The 13,317-nt window shown below is 37.4% G+C and overlaps 1 protein-coding gene across 1 annotated transcript; it reads left to right on the top strand.

Moving 5' to 3' along the window:
* The first annotated feature begins 10,027 nt into the window (after positions 1 to 10,027).
* LOC110895835 (auxin-responsive protein IAA3) lies at positions 10,028 to 12,687 on the top strand. The gene is made up of 3 exons (XM_022143198.2): positions 10,028 to 10,330; positions 11,945 to 12,235; positions 12,372 to 12,687. The coding sequence occupies exons 1-3, from the start codon at positions 10,164 to 10,166 to the stop codon at positions 12,430 to 12,432; spliced, it is 519 nt and encodes a 172-aa protein (XP_021998890.1). The 5' UTR covers positions 10,028 to 10,163; the 3' UTR covers positions 12,433 to 12,687.
* Positions 12,688 to 13,317: the final 630 nt, after the last annotated feature.

The following is a 13,317-nucleotide window of genomic DNA, read 5'->3' as shown; positions in this document are numbered from 1 at the left end:
TGATCAGAATTTACAGCCGACTTGTATTGGCTGTAACCTGAACAAAACATTATATAAACGTGTGTTTCTTGAGTCTAAAAGGTAATTCCAGGAAATATCTTTAAAACCCCACTGGAATCGCATTTTTTCGACAAAAATTGAGCGTTTTATGAATTTTTCTGTATCAAAGGTTCAAGCTGTGTTTTCTGGCAGAATTTGCAGCCCATTACGAATGTCATAACTCAATTTAGTAATTTAGTTATGGTCTCAAATTGTTACCGTAGATAGTTTTAAGCGATTAGAAGAATCATCAATTGGAATTTCGTCAATCGGATAAACGAGGAATTTTTAATGAATTTTTCCGTAAGCTGCAGTCAGAAGTGACGAATCTGATTGCAGCATAGTAAATGAATTTTTATAAATTTTTGGTAGAGAGTTGGACTCTAAAAATTTAACACAAGGATAACCCCTCCGAGGGGCACGTCTCACAAAAATAGTTTAATTTTTGCAAGCTCGTAAGTATAGTAAACGGACGTCCCCAAACAGCATATTTTCAGTGAAATAAGCTATACATGTTAATGAATGATCAATGCAAGTTGAATATGAAAATTATGCAAATGTATGCTCCTTATCAAGTACAATGATGTATGCTAACAAGAATATGTTGATGATAACCTGAAAGCGTAGGAGCCATGTCAACATGGACACGAGCATGGAAGGGCAATGGGGTAAAGCTAAATACGGAAGCTATGCATGAACTCGGACGCACGAGGTAAGTGATTTCTGTAATCACTTCTTATTTTATTTAAGTAAAGTAGCGTTAGTTGATTAAGCATGATGATGTTTAAAGTTTCATATGGTTTTGGTCGTATGAAATTGGTAATTTTAGCTTAGTAGACCGAATGGGACAATATAAAGTTGTAATGATATGACGAATAATGTCTAAGTAATGGCTACGGTATGTAATCGGGTAATGGGTAAAATTGCACATAAGTGCACCAACCGAGAATGGGGACTTAGGTTAGTGGGTCAAAGTGAAGGTATACTTTAGCATGGAACGTTTGTACAAGCAATGTTGATAGTATTTCATGTGCCCGGTTAGTGTAAGGTGTTATAACATTAACATTATGCGAGCCTTAAGTGTAAACATATGAGTTGTTGATAAATGCATGACGGGTCGAATAATTCGTAATGAATAATAAGCCGAAAATGTATAAGTTAAGAATTTCCTTAACCCGGATGTTGGATTTTAAGTTCACATAATAGAATGTTAGTTTACAAACATGTAGGAAGAAACGGGAGGTTAATCGGGTAAACCGTTTAAAAGCTATGCAAGTTTTTGTGCGTGCGAACGACGAAAACAACACAGCAGAAAAATGGCAAAACTAGAGGCCGTCGCCGACGCCTTGTGCATTTTCAGTTTTCTCCGACGCCTAATTTTCCTGTCTACGGAGGTTTCTGGCTACGCGAAAAACTAATAGCCGTCGCCGACGCCCTATAGGGCCGTCGCCAACGGCCTCCACATGTTTAAAATGCTGAAATTTGTTAATTAAGTTATTGTGTACCGTAAGCTTCGGTATATTAACCGTGGTCTACGACGGGCCTCCCAAACATAATTTTGAATGTTTCCTTGATGTTTCTGGATCATAAATCCAAGTCTAAGCACTCCATAATTAATGTACGAGTATGATAAGTGAATGCGAATAAGTTAATCAAGAATTGAATGTAAGTAAGTATGTGTAGATATGATTATGTAAGCATGTAGTTATGTATATAGGTAAGTAGATGTGTAGATATGTAGGTGCGTATGATTAGACGTATGAATATACGAATGCACCTAGTAGGATTTGTTGCCTATGAAAAGAGTGGGACAGGTATGCATGTATACATGGTTTCAATACGTTTGAGTATGGACGTTACTAATGATGTGCTTGAGATTGGAATGTAATGCAGGAATGAGAATGTCAGACTCTTGTAGAATTGAAGCCGAACCTGGAAGCCGAACTCGAAACAAAGGAATCCGAGAGGATAGTCGAATGAATCAAAGTTTATGTTGTTGAATGTTATATGATTTTTAATTGTACCAGATTATTGTTGTATGATGTTGTCAATGACTAATGGTTAAGTTGTATGTGATGTCCACAGGTACTACACGGATTTCTTCTACCACTATCGAAGATAAGCGGGCATAGATCGAGTCGAATTAACAAGGATTGTACGGAAAGAACGGTTACGTAGTCTTAATTTTGTAACGCATTAATTTGTAAAAAGGGAAGTGAATTTTGTAAGCTTCTTATTGAATGTGTGTATTGTTTTAAGATCGTAAAGAAATTTTTAAAGCTATTTTTCCGCTGCGTTATCTTTAAGTTCTTACACGATGATCTTACAGGGAATCGTTCTTATTACGAACGGGTCATGCCCGAATTTTTCTTAAATAATAGTATGGTAATATTACTTTTCGGATTAAGAAATATGGGCGTTACACAACTCCTCTTTTATGTATCCTTTAATGATTTCCGTACTTTGGGCATTTTATAGAGATTATCTTTAAGTTATAGTAGTAGGCCCCCATCCAGGCAGCGTTACTCTCAACCTATTGGTTTGACTCAGCAGGGATACAGTCCCGCAAGGTAGGATTATTGAAAGATAATTAAGTAAGTTATTAATGCGGAAAGTGGTAAGCCCCCTTCTAGGTAGCGTTACCTTCAACCCTTTGGTCTGAGTCAGCAGGGATACAGTCCTCGCAGGGTTGGTTTAAAGTTTTAATAGTAGTTTATAGATAAGGATTCAAGCGGTTTCTTACTTTCTTCTGGAGCGGACAGTACCGCCCAAACCATAAAGTAATACTAAGCTTGAACCAGGTTCTCGCATGATCTATAAACTGAACGAGAGATAGAATTACCCAACCACCCTTCTAACCCCCTTCCAAGTAGTTAACGCGCTTTATATAGACCGTAAAGACACAAATATGTGAATCAACAGTATGTGAAGAATGGTTAGATAAATTCGCCTTCAATATAAGAAACTAGTTATTAAAGTCATTAATACATACCCAAATAAAAAGAGCCAAATATTGGAAATCAAAAAGTAATACATAAAAGATTTGTCTTCACCAAGTGATGTAAGAGTTTAGCCAAGCATGGCCTTTGTTTGACAAGAACGCTTGCGATCGATCTTCGATCCCGAGACTACTACACACTCTAAATGATGGAAGATGGATGATGGTGGTGGATGATGGTGTTGTAGTGGTGGTGGAGTGGTGGCAAGTGTGAGAGAAGTGGTTTGCCAAGGGATGGACTGGAATGGAACCAAGCACTGCTATTTATAGCTGAAGTCAGACGATCAACACGGACCGTGCCCGCCTGGCACAGCCCCGTGGCCATCTTTCTCTCTCTTCCTCATTAACTGCAGTGTCAGATCTTGTACTGACACGACCCCGTGTGTTAACGGCACGGCCCCTGACCATTGTACTTGCTGTACTATCTCAGATTCTGCGAATCTTAGAGTTGACCACGTCCCGTGTTGCCTCAGCACGACCCCGTGTTGGTTGTCTGGGTTGTCCTTTACTGTTGTCTCTTTTTGTGTAGAGAATCTTTCCTTGGGCACGACCCATGTCTGGTGGGCACGACCCCCTGCCAGATCTTCTTATCTTGCTAGTTTGTTAGTTTGGATGTGGATAGGGGCTTGGCGAGTTGCGTCAATCCTCCTTCTTTATATTTATATTGGTTTTTGCTATTATTTTGCTCCTTTTGTGTGTTTAAGCTCTTTTGACCCTATAAATTAAAAAGAAACAAAGAAACAAGTTTTTTTCCAATATTAGTACTGAAAAAGGATTGATTTTACGCCACATTTGATATAATTTATGTGTTGTATTTTAAGTACATCATAGGTCATTTCACAACACGTAACGGTAATTCGGGGAATTACGGAATCACACATCACACATGGGTTTGTTCCTGAACGTTGATAAACAATCGGAACAGTATTCCAGAACAAACAAACAAATAAAAATTGGGTAAATTTATATGCTATGTGACGTTATATGTTATGTGACTTATATGTGAATTTTGTTAACTTACGTGAAACCGTGTAGAATTACGTGTAACAACCTATTACTGAATAACCCATAATTGGTATATAGAGTATACCTTAGCCTAAATTTCGAGGACGAAATTTCTGTAACATGGAGATAATGTGACAACCCGTATTTTCCGAGGTTAACACTATTCACTTTCGCAATTCTTTTTTTTTGTTTGTTTATGTTCTATCCTCTTCACGTCGTACGATTTTAACCGACTTACTTAAATGTGTGTGTATATATATATGTATATGTAAATGATTCAGAACTAAACCTGTAATACGAAACCCAAACCCCACATCCTTCCACGCGGCACAAGTCGATTATGGCCCAAACTAACCCAAACCGCCCACCCCACATTCCCTCTAGTAGCAGCCCAACCCAAACCACCTTAACCTAAACCCTCCATTGCGGTGCAAGGAAAACTTAAACCACCTCCACACCCCTCAATGTTATTACGTACATTCAATCCCATAAACTCATAACCCTAATTCGTTTTTCAAGCTCCCCCTCTGCTCCTCTCTAGTCGACATGATCAAGTCTCTTAAAGTCGTTTGGTTTCAAGCATTAGATCGATCCATACCATCTCTTTAAATTGGTAACATATTTAGTTGATATTATAGCCTTGTTAATTTTATAAATCATGGCTGTATTTTCTAGTTCTTGATGTTCTTAATGCTACTTGTAGTCTAGGTTTGCTAGAATTCACAATTTATTGGTGGTATGGTCGCATATGTGCTTGTTTAGTAACTAGGGTTTTGTTTCTTGCATGATGGTGGTATAAAACTTGATGGTTCTTGATGGTTAATTGGTGGATAATCTGATTTGGGATGATATTTTTCTGTAGTTTATGTTTACGAGTCGTTTGGATTGTTGGGAAATGGTTGTTGGGGTTCGGGTGTGTAAACTGGAAGCTCTCTAACAGATTACAGCCGACTTTAATCGGCTGTAACCAGGTCATAATTTAACGAAAACTGGATTTCTTGAGTCTATAACATAGTTTTTTCGAAAAACGCTTCTAATGGCACTGAAATCAAAATTTTCGGACGTCGTTTGATATTTAAATTATTTTGTTTCAGCAATCAAAGATGCTTTTTTCTGCAGATTTGGTGTGTTGTGTTTTACATCATATCTCGGTGAATATTTGGAGATTGAACATGAAATTTGTACAGTAGAGTCTTAGGTGTTGGTACAAATCTCCAAGTGGAATTGGGTCAAACAGTTAATTGAGGATTTTTAAATAAATTTTTCCGTAAACTGCAGTCAGAAAGTGACAAATTTGGACACTGTATAGTAAAAGATTTTTCTGAATTTTTAGATAAAGAGTTAGACCGTAAAAATTTTACACAAGGGCAATCCCACTGATGGGTACGTCCCATAAAAAGATTATAATTTTACAGCATCACAAGTATGGTAAACGAGCTTCCTAAAACAGCCAAATTTCGGTGATTTTGCTATGAATGGCTTACAAAGTGTATAAGAGTCGAACTGGCTATTTTGTTGTCCGTACTTGCTTATTGATGGTGTAATTAGTGTATCTCATGTCATAGGTTGTATTATAATGTGCATGAAAACCACACGATGAAATATTTGTGATAACTTGTACGCATGCTAATTGCTAGATATGTGTAGGACTTACATGATTTGCATAAACAATCACTAATAACCCATGGTCACTATAATAGGGTTGGTTGATAGTCCTAGCTTGCATACACGTAATTTTAATCTTACCGAGCAAAACTAAGGTGAGTTCACAACTCTTTACTAAAAGCATGTGTCCCTGGTTTGGGACATCACACTTATTTCTCTGGTTTGGGAAATACATACGGTACCCCTGGTTTGGGGCTACACGCGCATTCCTGGATTGGAACCACAGAAACATTCTATCCAATGGAGGTGAAGTAGTACACTTGGACTAAACGAACATCTCTCTGAAAGTCCCTACACATCATACCAATTAGTTGCCGGGTTTGGCAAACGGGTACAGTTGATAACTCTATTAGGTTCGACAAATCTCACAACGTGCTGGGAGCCGGGCGTGAACTATTGACCTTGACACTTTGATCAATGATGACAGACATTGATACGGGGCACAACTTACTACATTTAAGTTTTCGGTATCTACACAGTTTAGTCATGTGATGAGGTTAGCTACCCGAGTCATATTTATAACGCTTTTACATGTGAACTTACGCTTACGCTCTACGCTTAACTAAAACTGTGAACCCACCAACTTTATGTTGACACACTATTGCATGGAGAGTGTCATGGCTTTTGGTTAAACCATTTTAATTGTTCTGCTAAGTAACTTTGTTTTCAATTAAGTCAGGGTTGTATACCTTTGCTTCCGCTAATAAATTAAACTTATGTTTTCAAACTTCTAAAACTATTATCACTATTCATATCGAACGTGGGAATTAAATGTTTTACAATTAAACTTGAAATGGTTCAACATGATTAGTGGTTTGATCCTGGAATGTCACGCGCCTCCAGTAAGACCCCGCATGTGGAATTTGAGGGTGTGACACAGATGATTATGTGTTCAATCATGTTCCTGATGCTGTTGATTATGACGGAGTTATCGTCAAAGATGATCCTGACAATGAAATTCCAAAGTGTTCAGGAGAAAATACTTATGATTTTCCCACTTTTATTGAGATGTTTGCCCATGAAGCTAATGATCTAGTGAAAAGAAAGATCAAGGAAAGAATCAAGGATGGTGAATCTTCGAGATTAAGTAAAGATTAGATAAGAGAAGCTTGAAAGACTTGGTTCAAGCTTATGCCGAGGGAAAGAAAATTTAGAAGACCACTGGCGTTTTTCACAAGAAATCAAGACATGTTGTTGGGTGATATTATTAGCTGGGGCTGGATACCAAAACTGAATGTGTTTGCTATTAAATGAGAATACGGTGTTCAGTACTTCAGATACTTGAACGACATTAAATCTTTGCCATGGTGGGATGTGGAAGAGTTATGCAAGACAAAGTTGATTAACTTTCAGATGAAACCGGGAGATAAGAAATTGCGGAGGTATATTAGGTATGAAGCCCGTCATGACTTTCCAATTTGGAAGCCACATTATCCGAAAAGAGTTGTCAAAGACAGAAATTGATCCGGAACCCAAGGAGCCTAAAGTGACATTGAATATCAAACGTCTTCAAGCAATGAAGCATATGCCATTGATGAAGCTTGAACATGATTTTGATTTCACATGGTGGAATTATGATAGATTAACCGAGGAGGCAGTGATTGTGTTGAATACTGAAGGTTGTTAGAGAGCAATTAGGAGTTTGGATCCTATGTAGTTGGTACATCTTTCTGAGAGAGATGTAGAGATGTTGTACTTTAACAAGATACATTAGCAGGTGCAGGATATTGTACAAGCTATGCAATACCAAAATGTTACAAAGGTCTGCTATGCTTATGAAGTTAACTCAGGGAAGATGTGGAACACGAAGTGGAGAGAAATTGAAAGAAATTAATAAGAGGTTCGAAACGAAGAAAGGATCGAAGCCAGAATGAAGAAGGCATCTATTAGAAGATATCCGTTTATGACAAAGGTGCCTACTACTGATCAAACACCAATTACGTACTTTGAGTTGAAATGTCAACGCATCAGAAAGTATTTCCTTGGGCGTTAGAATATTGAAGATTTGAAGTTTTTGAAGACCGATCGAGACTGCGGCAACATCCAAGGGGGAGTTTGTTCATACAGAATGCATGTTGCGTACGTCATCGAGTCGTGTCAGTTTGTAATAGGATTAAGGGGTTGTTTGGTAGCCTCTGAATGGTCATTAAGAGGCTACCTCTTAATGGAACCATTAAGAATTTTACTAATGAGAAGGCAGAAGAATGTGACATGTGATGATTTAGCATTCAGAGGTTACCTCTTAACCATTCAGACTTGAGGTTACCTCTTATTCATTCACAGGTTTTAAACCATTAAGAGGTAGCTATTAGAATATGGGCCCACGGGCTCAGTTAGGTTTCTAGGGTTACTCGTAATCCCTATATATTGTAACCTATTCATTCAATAATAATCAATCAAGTCTTTCATAATCTAACATGGTATCAGAGCCAGCCTAGGCTCTATACCGTTTCCGCCGCGCCACACACAAATATACAAACCCTAGCCGTCACCATTTGAGAAAAACCCTAGACAGGGCGGCGTGCCGCCACTGCCGCCCTATCCGGTCTTTGTTCGTTTTTCGTTTCCATTTTTTTTTCAGTTTTGTGTTCAAATAAAGCTTCGTCTTCGGTTCTAGATTCACCGGTCTTCTTACGGCCTCTTACCACACAGATGATGCTATGGCTCATCCTGTTGATTTCGTGTCTCCGTCAAGCCGCCCCTTGCCGTCGTGCCGCCGCCGCTCATTAGACTACGGTCTTCCGCTGCGCCGCCTGCAGGATTACGATCCGCCGCCACGCCGCTACCAGCCACCGCTGCACTGCCGCATTGGTTGCCTTTTATAGGATTACGAGATCATTCAAAACTGTGGATCGAAGATTATGCATTGAAGATTGCAAGATTATGGAATTTTGACCGAAATCGAAGACAGTTTTTTTGGGTTTATTATTGTTTTTGTTTTTCAGTCTAAGCTTCTAGTTCCATCCGCTACGACTGCAGGGGAGTATTAGAATATGGGCCCACGGGCTCAGTTAGGTTTCTAGGATTACTCGTAATCCCTATATATTGTAACCTATTCATTCAATAATAATCAATCAAGTCTTTCATAATCTAACAGTAGCATCTGAATGATCATTAAGAGGCTACCAAACAGCCCCTAACTGTTAGATATTTTCAGTTTGTAAGTATTGTATCACATCCGTACGGATGTTTCATCCGTATGGAGGAGATAGGTCCGCACTAAGGAGTTTTCATGTATTATAAATAGTGTTGTGGACTTAGTGTTTTGTAACTTTGCAGAACTGACGGCGAAGCCCTGTCCAGTGGATTTCTTGAATGTAAACTGAAGTTATATGAATGAAATCATTGAAAACTAACTAATCTTGTACCTGTCACCTAATAGTAATGAATTCCGCGCATTGTGACTAGGTTATAGATATCACCTGAGCATAACGTCAAGTCAAAGGGACCTAACATTTTTAACAGATAAGCAACACACATACAAACAATATTGACGGTACTAAAGCAAACTCCTTTCTTTGGTTAAATTGGTGTAACGTTTGTCTAGCATCTTATTAGAAATTATACAATCTTCGCCGTTAAAACAAACAGTCGCTACGAAGGATGGAGGAAGATGCTCTAAGCAACGTCTCCCACTAGCTTACCACATATAGCATCCATGTGTGTCCACAAAAATTCACATGCCGTGGGACACTCTCACTCTAGGAATGAACGATCCTGATCTCACCCATACATCCCTCCCAGACTCAATCTTGGCCGTCAGATGATGAGAAATGGCCCTTTCAAAGTATGACTTCCATATGGGCGGCTGAACTTGTCTAACTCTTGTCCCCTAAATGTAGCAGCATTTGCCTGAAAGCTGCTGACGATACTACCAACAGCCTTAGCTTGCATTTGCCCTTAATTCATACACTTTTTCGCCTTTTTCTTTCCTCAACTCATTTTAATTCACAAATTTTTATACAATTATTTTATCCAAGGATCCACACATATACACATTATATGCGCATATCGCAAACGGGACGTGACCAAACCATACTATAACATTCCAATCCATACTATAACATTCCAACCCGATTAGTTTAGTTTATCATTTGAAACAGTAATTAACGTTTCGACTCAAAAATGTTCCTAAAGCAGAAGGAGATAATGACACCTTTATTAAATTCCCAAATTCTAATTTTCCTTAACCTCTTATACTCAAATAATATCTTATTAAAAAACTCTGCATGTATTTTATTAAAAAAAATATACACTAATATTATTGTTTTAGTATATTATAGCAACTTAAAATGGGATAACAGATATCTAACCAGCCTGCCCCACCAACAAACATAAAAAAACATCCACCCAAGCCACCCTTGTTATTTCTTGCATTCACACATTCATATTCATATATACATTATATATATCAACCATTCAGTTTTGAGATAATTTAATTTAAGTGGAGAGCAAGATGAACATGGAAGATGGTTTGAATCTAACTTTGGGATTGCCTGGAAGAGACGAATCCAATAAAGAATCATGCTTCAAAAACAACAACAAACGATGTCAGCCTGAAACCAACAAGGATAGCCACTCTGAAGCCAAAGAGACTGACATGGAAACAGCACCTGCTACCAAGTAAGTCACCTGATTATATATATATATATATATATATATATATATATATATATATATATATATATATATATATATATATATATATATATATATATATATATATATATATATGTAGGGGAAGGTTCAAATGAAAACCACTAGCTATTGTGAAAACTAGAAAACTAACTAAAACCCACTAAAAAGGAGGGAGGAAAGACTTTTAATGAAGGAGGGGTAAAATTGGAATAAAAAATATATAACTTTTCAAACATTTCTCATTTCTCCATACGTTATCATTTTAAAACAAAAATGGCACCATAAGATCACAAATTTTCTTACCTTTCATTCAAGTATATTCGAGCATATTTTTTATGACATAAAAAAAGATTTATGGTGTCGTCTTCTTTTCAATACTATTATTATAGTAGTGCACATGTGCAATATAACATGTACTACAATGTGCATTACATGCTTAAAATTAGTTTTTTGATTCTAGTTTAGCTTTTAGGGTTAGTTTTTTTGGAGGTTTAGGATTAGGATTAGGTTTTTGGGTGTGGGGGGGAGGGGGGTTTAGGTTTTTAGGGGGTGTCGGTGGGGGGTGGGTTAAGTGGTTTAGCCTTTCCGTATTAGTGCACATGTGCAGTACAACCAAATTTTTTTTTTTTTTTTTTTTTTGAAATTTTTTTTCCATATATAAAAAGTAGCGATTTTTCTAAAAAAAAATTGTAAAAAAAAAAAAAAAATTTGTATGTTTTTTAGTCTTTTTTAGTTAGTTTTCGAGTTTTCACAATAAAAGTGGTTTTCATTTGAACCATCCCCTATATATATATATATATAGGGGGCTGCTAGAATGAGAACCACCCCGAGTTGTAAGAACCGCGAGAACTACACCCCACGGAGCGCCGTTCGCCGCGATTTTTTTTTACAAGTAGATGTGTGCATTATAAACACGGCCGTAAAAAATCACGGCGAACGGCGCTCCGTGGGGTGTACTTTTTTACACCTCAAGTTTGGTGTTTTCTAATTTTTTTTCTTTTTTCTTTTTTTTTCACCAAACTTGAGGTGTAAAAAAGCACACCCCACGGAGCGCCGTTCGCCGTGATTTTTTACGGCCGTGTTTATAATGCACACATCTACTTGTAAAAAAAAATCGCGGCGAACGGCGCTCCGTGGGGTGTAGTTCTCGCGGTTCTTACAACTCGAGGTGGTTCTCATTCTAGCGGCTCCCTATATATATATATATATATATATATATATATATATATATATATATATATATATATATATATATATATATATATATATATATATATTTGAACGGCAAACAATACCTTTATATATCACACCAAATGTTTATACAAAATACTAATAGACGACAGGAATAAAGAAATTTGCCGTTCAAAAAAAAGAAACATAACATGTTACTTACATCATCACCCTAATGTCACCTGATTATAATTGGTTGTGTTAAACGTTTCCCTTCCCTATTTTACCGTTTGTACCCCTCCCCCTACTAAACGAGTCACATCTATTGTGTACTTTTGTTCAAAGGGGTGCGTTCAGCATATAAGGGTGGGTACATTACATGTAACATTAAAAATAACTAATGATTAATGGATGTGTTTGAAATGGAAGATCACAAGTGGTGGGATGGCCGCCGGTGAGGAACTACCGAAAAAACAACTTCCAACAGAAAAAGAGCGAATCCGAAAGTGGGATGTATGTGAAAGTAAGCATGGATGGTGCACCCTATCTTAGGAAGATTGATTTAAAGGTCTATAAAGGATACTCAGACCTCCTAAAAGCCTTGGAGTACATGTTCAAACTCACAGTTGGTTTGTATTCTGAGAGAGATGGCTGTAAGTATGCACCTACTTATGAAGACAAAGATGGTGATTGGATGCTTGTTGGAGATGTTCCCTGGGAGTAAATACCCTCTCTCTCTCGCTCTCTCTCTCTCTCTCACACACACACACACACACACTCTTAATATTTCCATACAAAAACATGTGAAAATAAGAATATATGTACTCATAAATATTATGGGATGCATGATGTGCAGGATGTTTATGTTATCTTGCAAGAGAATGAGAATTATGAAAGGATCAGAAGCAAAAGGATGAAGGTGACCAAAGATGATATCTCATGGAGTGGAAGACAAGATGGGTCTTTCAGCTTGAGTTCTCCAAGAACTATTTTCGTATTTTGAAGATGTCCCTTCTATTAATAAACTTTGATAGGAGAAGTTCAGAAAAGAATAAAAAAAATATTCATATGATTTACTGATATGTATAAATCAGTTGATCATAGTATGATCATATAATTTTGTATCTGTAAATATTTGGCAGGAATATCAGTGATATTTTTTATGTTTTCTATGTTTTTTGTAACAGTATTTTTTTTTTCTGACCTGAAGTCCCACTTATACATTTGTTGTACATACTATATGTTGGAAATTTTGTGAAAATAGTATTTTCACAAATATAGGAAAATAATTTTTTCCTATTTTGGACTAGAAATAAATATAATAAAGTGAGCGGGTTTTATATATTTATTTGTGGGTTTGCGTTCTATGTTGGAAGAGCTTCGCAACGAACTAAACCACGTCCAAAACGGAGCTAAGATGAATGAGATATCTGGTGAAACAATGGTTAACCGGGCAGGGTTAACTCACTGGTCTCGTCAAGAAGGGTTAATCCCTTCCTCTCGAGGATCGCTGGCTGGTCACCGGTGGGTTGATCTCCGGCACAAGGAAACAAACCGTGACTCGTAACAAGGAGGATGGGGTGGGGGGTGCTCCTTGTTACCACTCTCCGGCGTGAGAATCAGTAGTCTGCTTGGGAAGCAAAGTATGATAGTAGTAGTAGTGAGAAAGTTGTGAAGAGATATCCCTCAAACCTGGTTTGGGGTTGGTATTTATTGTTGATGCATATTTTGTCTATCGCCTTCGTCAATCCGAGTCGTAGTGAAAAGCCGGAAGGAATCAAGTGCATAATGTCATATTTAGT

The sequence above is a fragment of the Helianthus annuus genome, chromosome 12 (assembly GCF_002127325.2).
Source record: "Helianthus annuus cultivar XRQ/B chromosome 12, HanXRQr2.0-SUNRISE, whole genome shotgun sequence".
In the NCBI taxonomy this organism is placed as follows: domain Eukaryota; kingdom Viridiplantae; phylum Streptophyta; class Magnoliopsida; order Asterales; family Asteraceae; genus Helianthus; species Helianthus annuus.
The sequence above is the reverse complement of the archived record's forward strand: the minus strand, read 5'-3'. Positions and strand labels throughout refer to the sequence as shown.

Excerpts from the sequence above, each read along its gene's own strand:
- LOC110895835 (XM_022143198.2), top strand. The coding sequence starts at position 10,164 with ATGAACATGGAAGATGGTTTGAATCTAACTTTGGGATTGCCTGGAAGA. Across the intron at positions 10,331-11,944 it reads GAAACAGCACCTGCTACCAA|ATCACAAGTGGTGGGATGGC; the intron begins GTAAGTCACCTG and ends TTGAAATGGAAG. Across the intron at positions 12,236-12,371 it reads GTTGGAGATGTTCCCTGGGA|GATGTTTATGTTATCTTGCA; the intron begins GTAAATACCCTC and ends CATGATGTGCAG.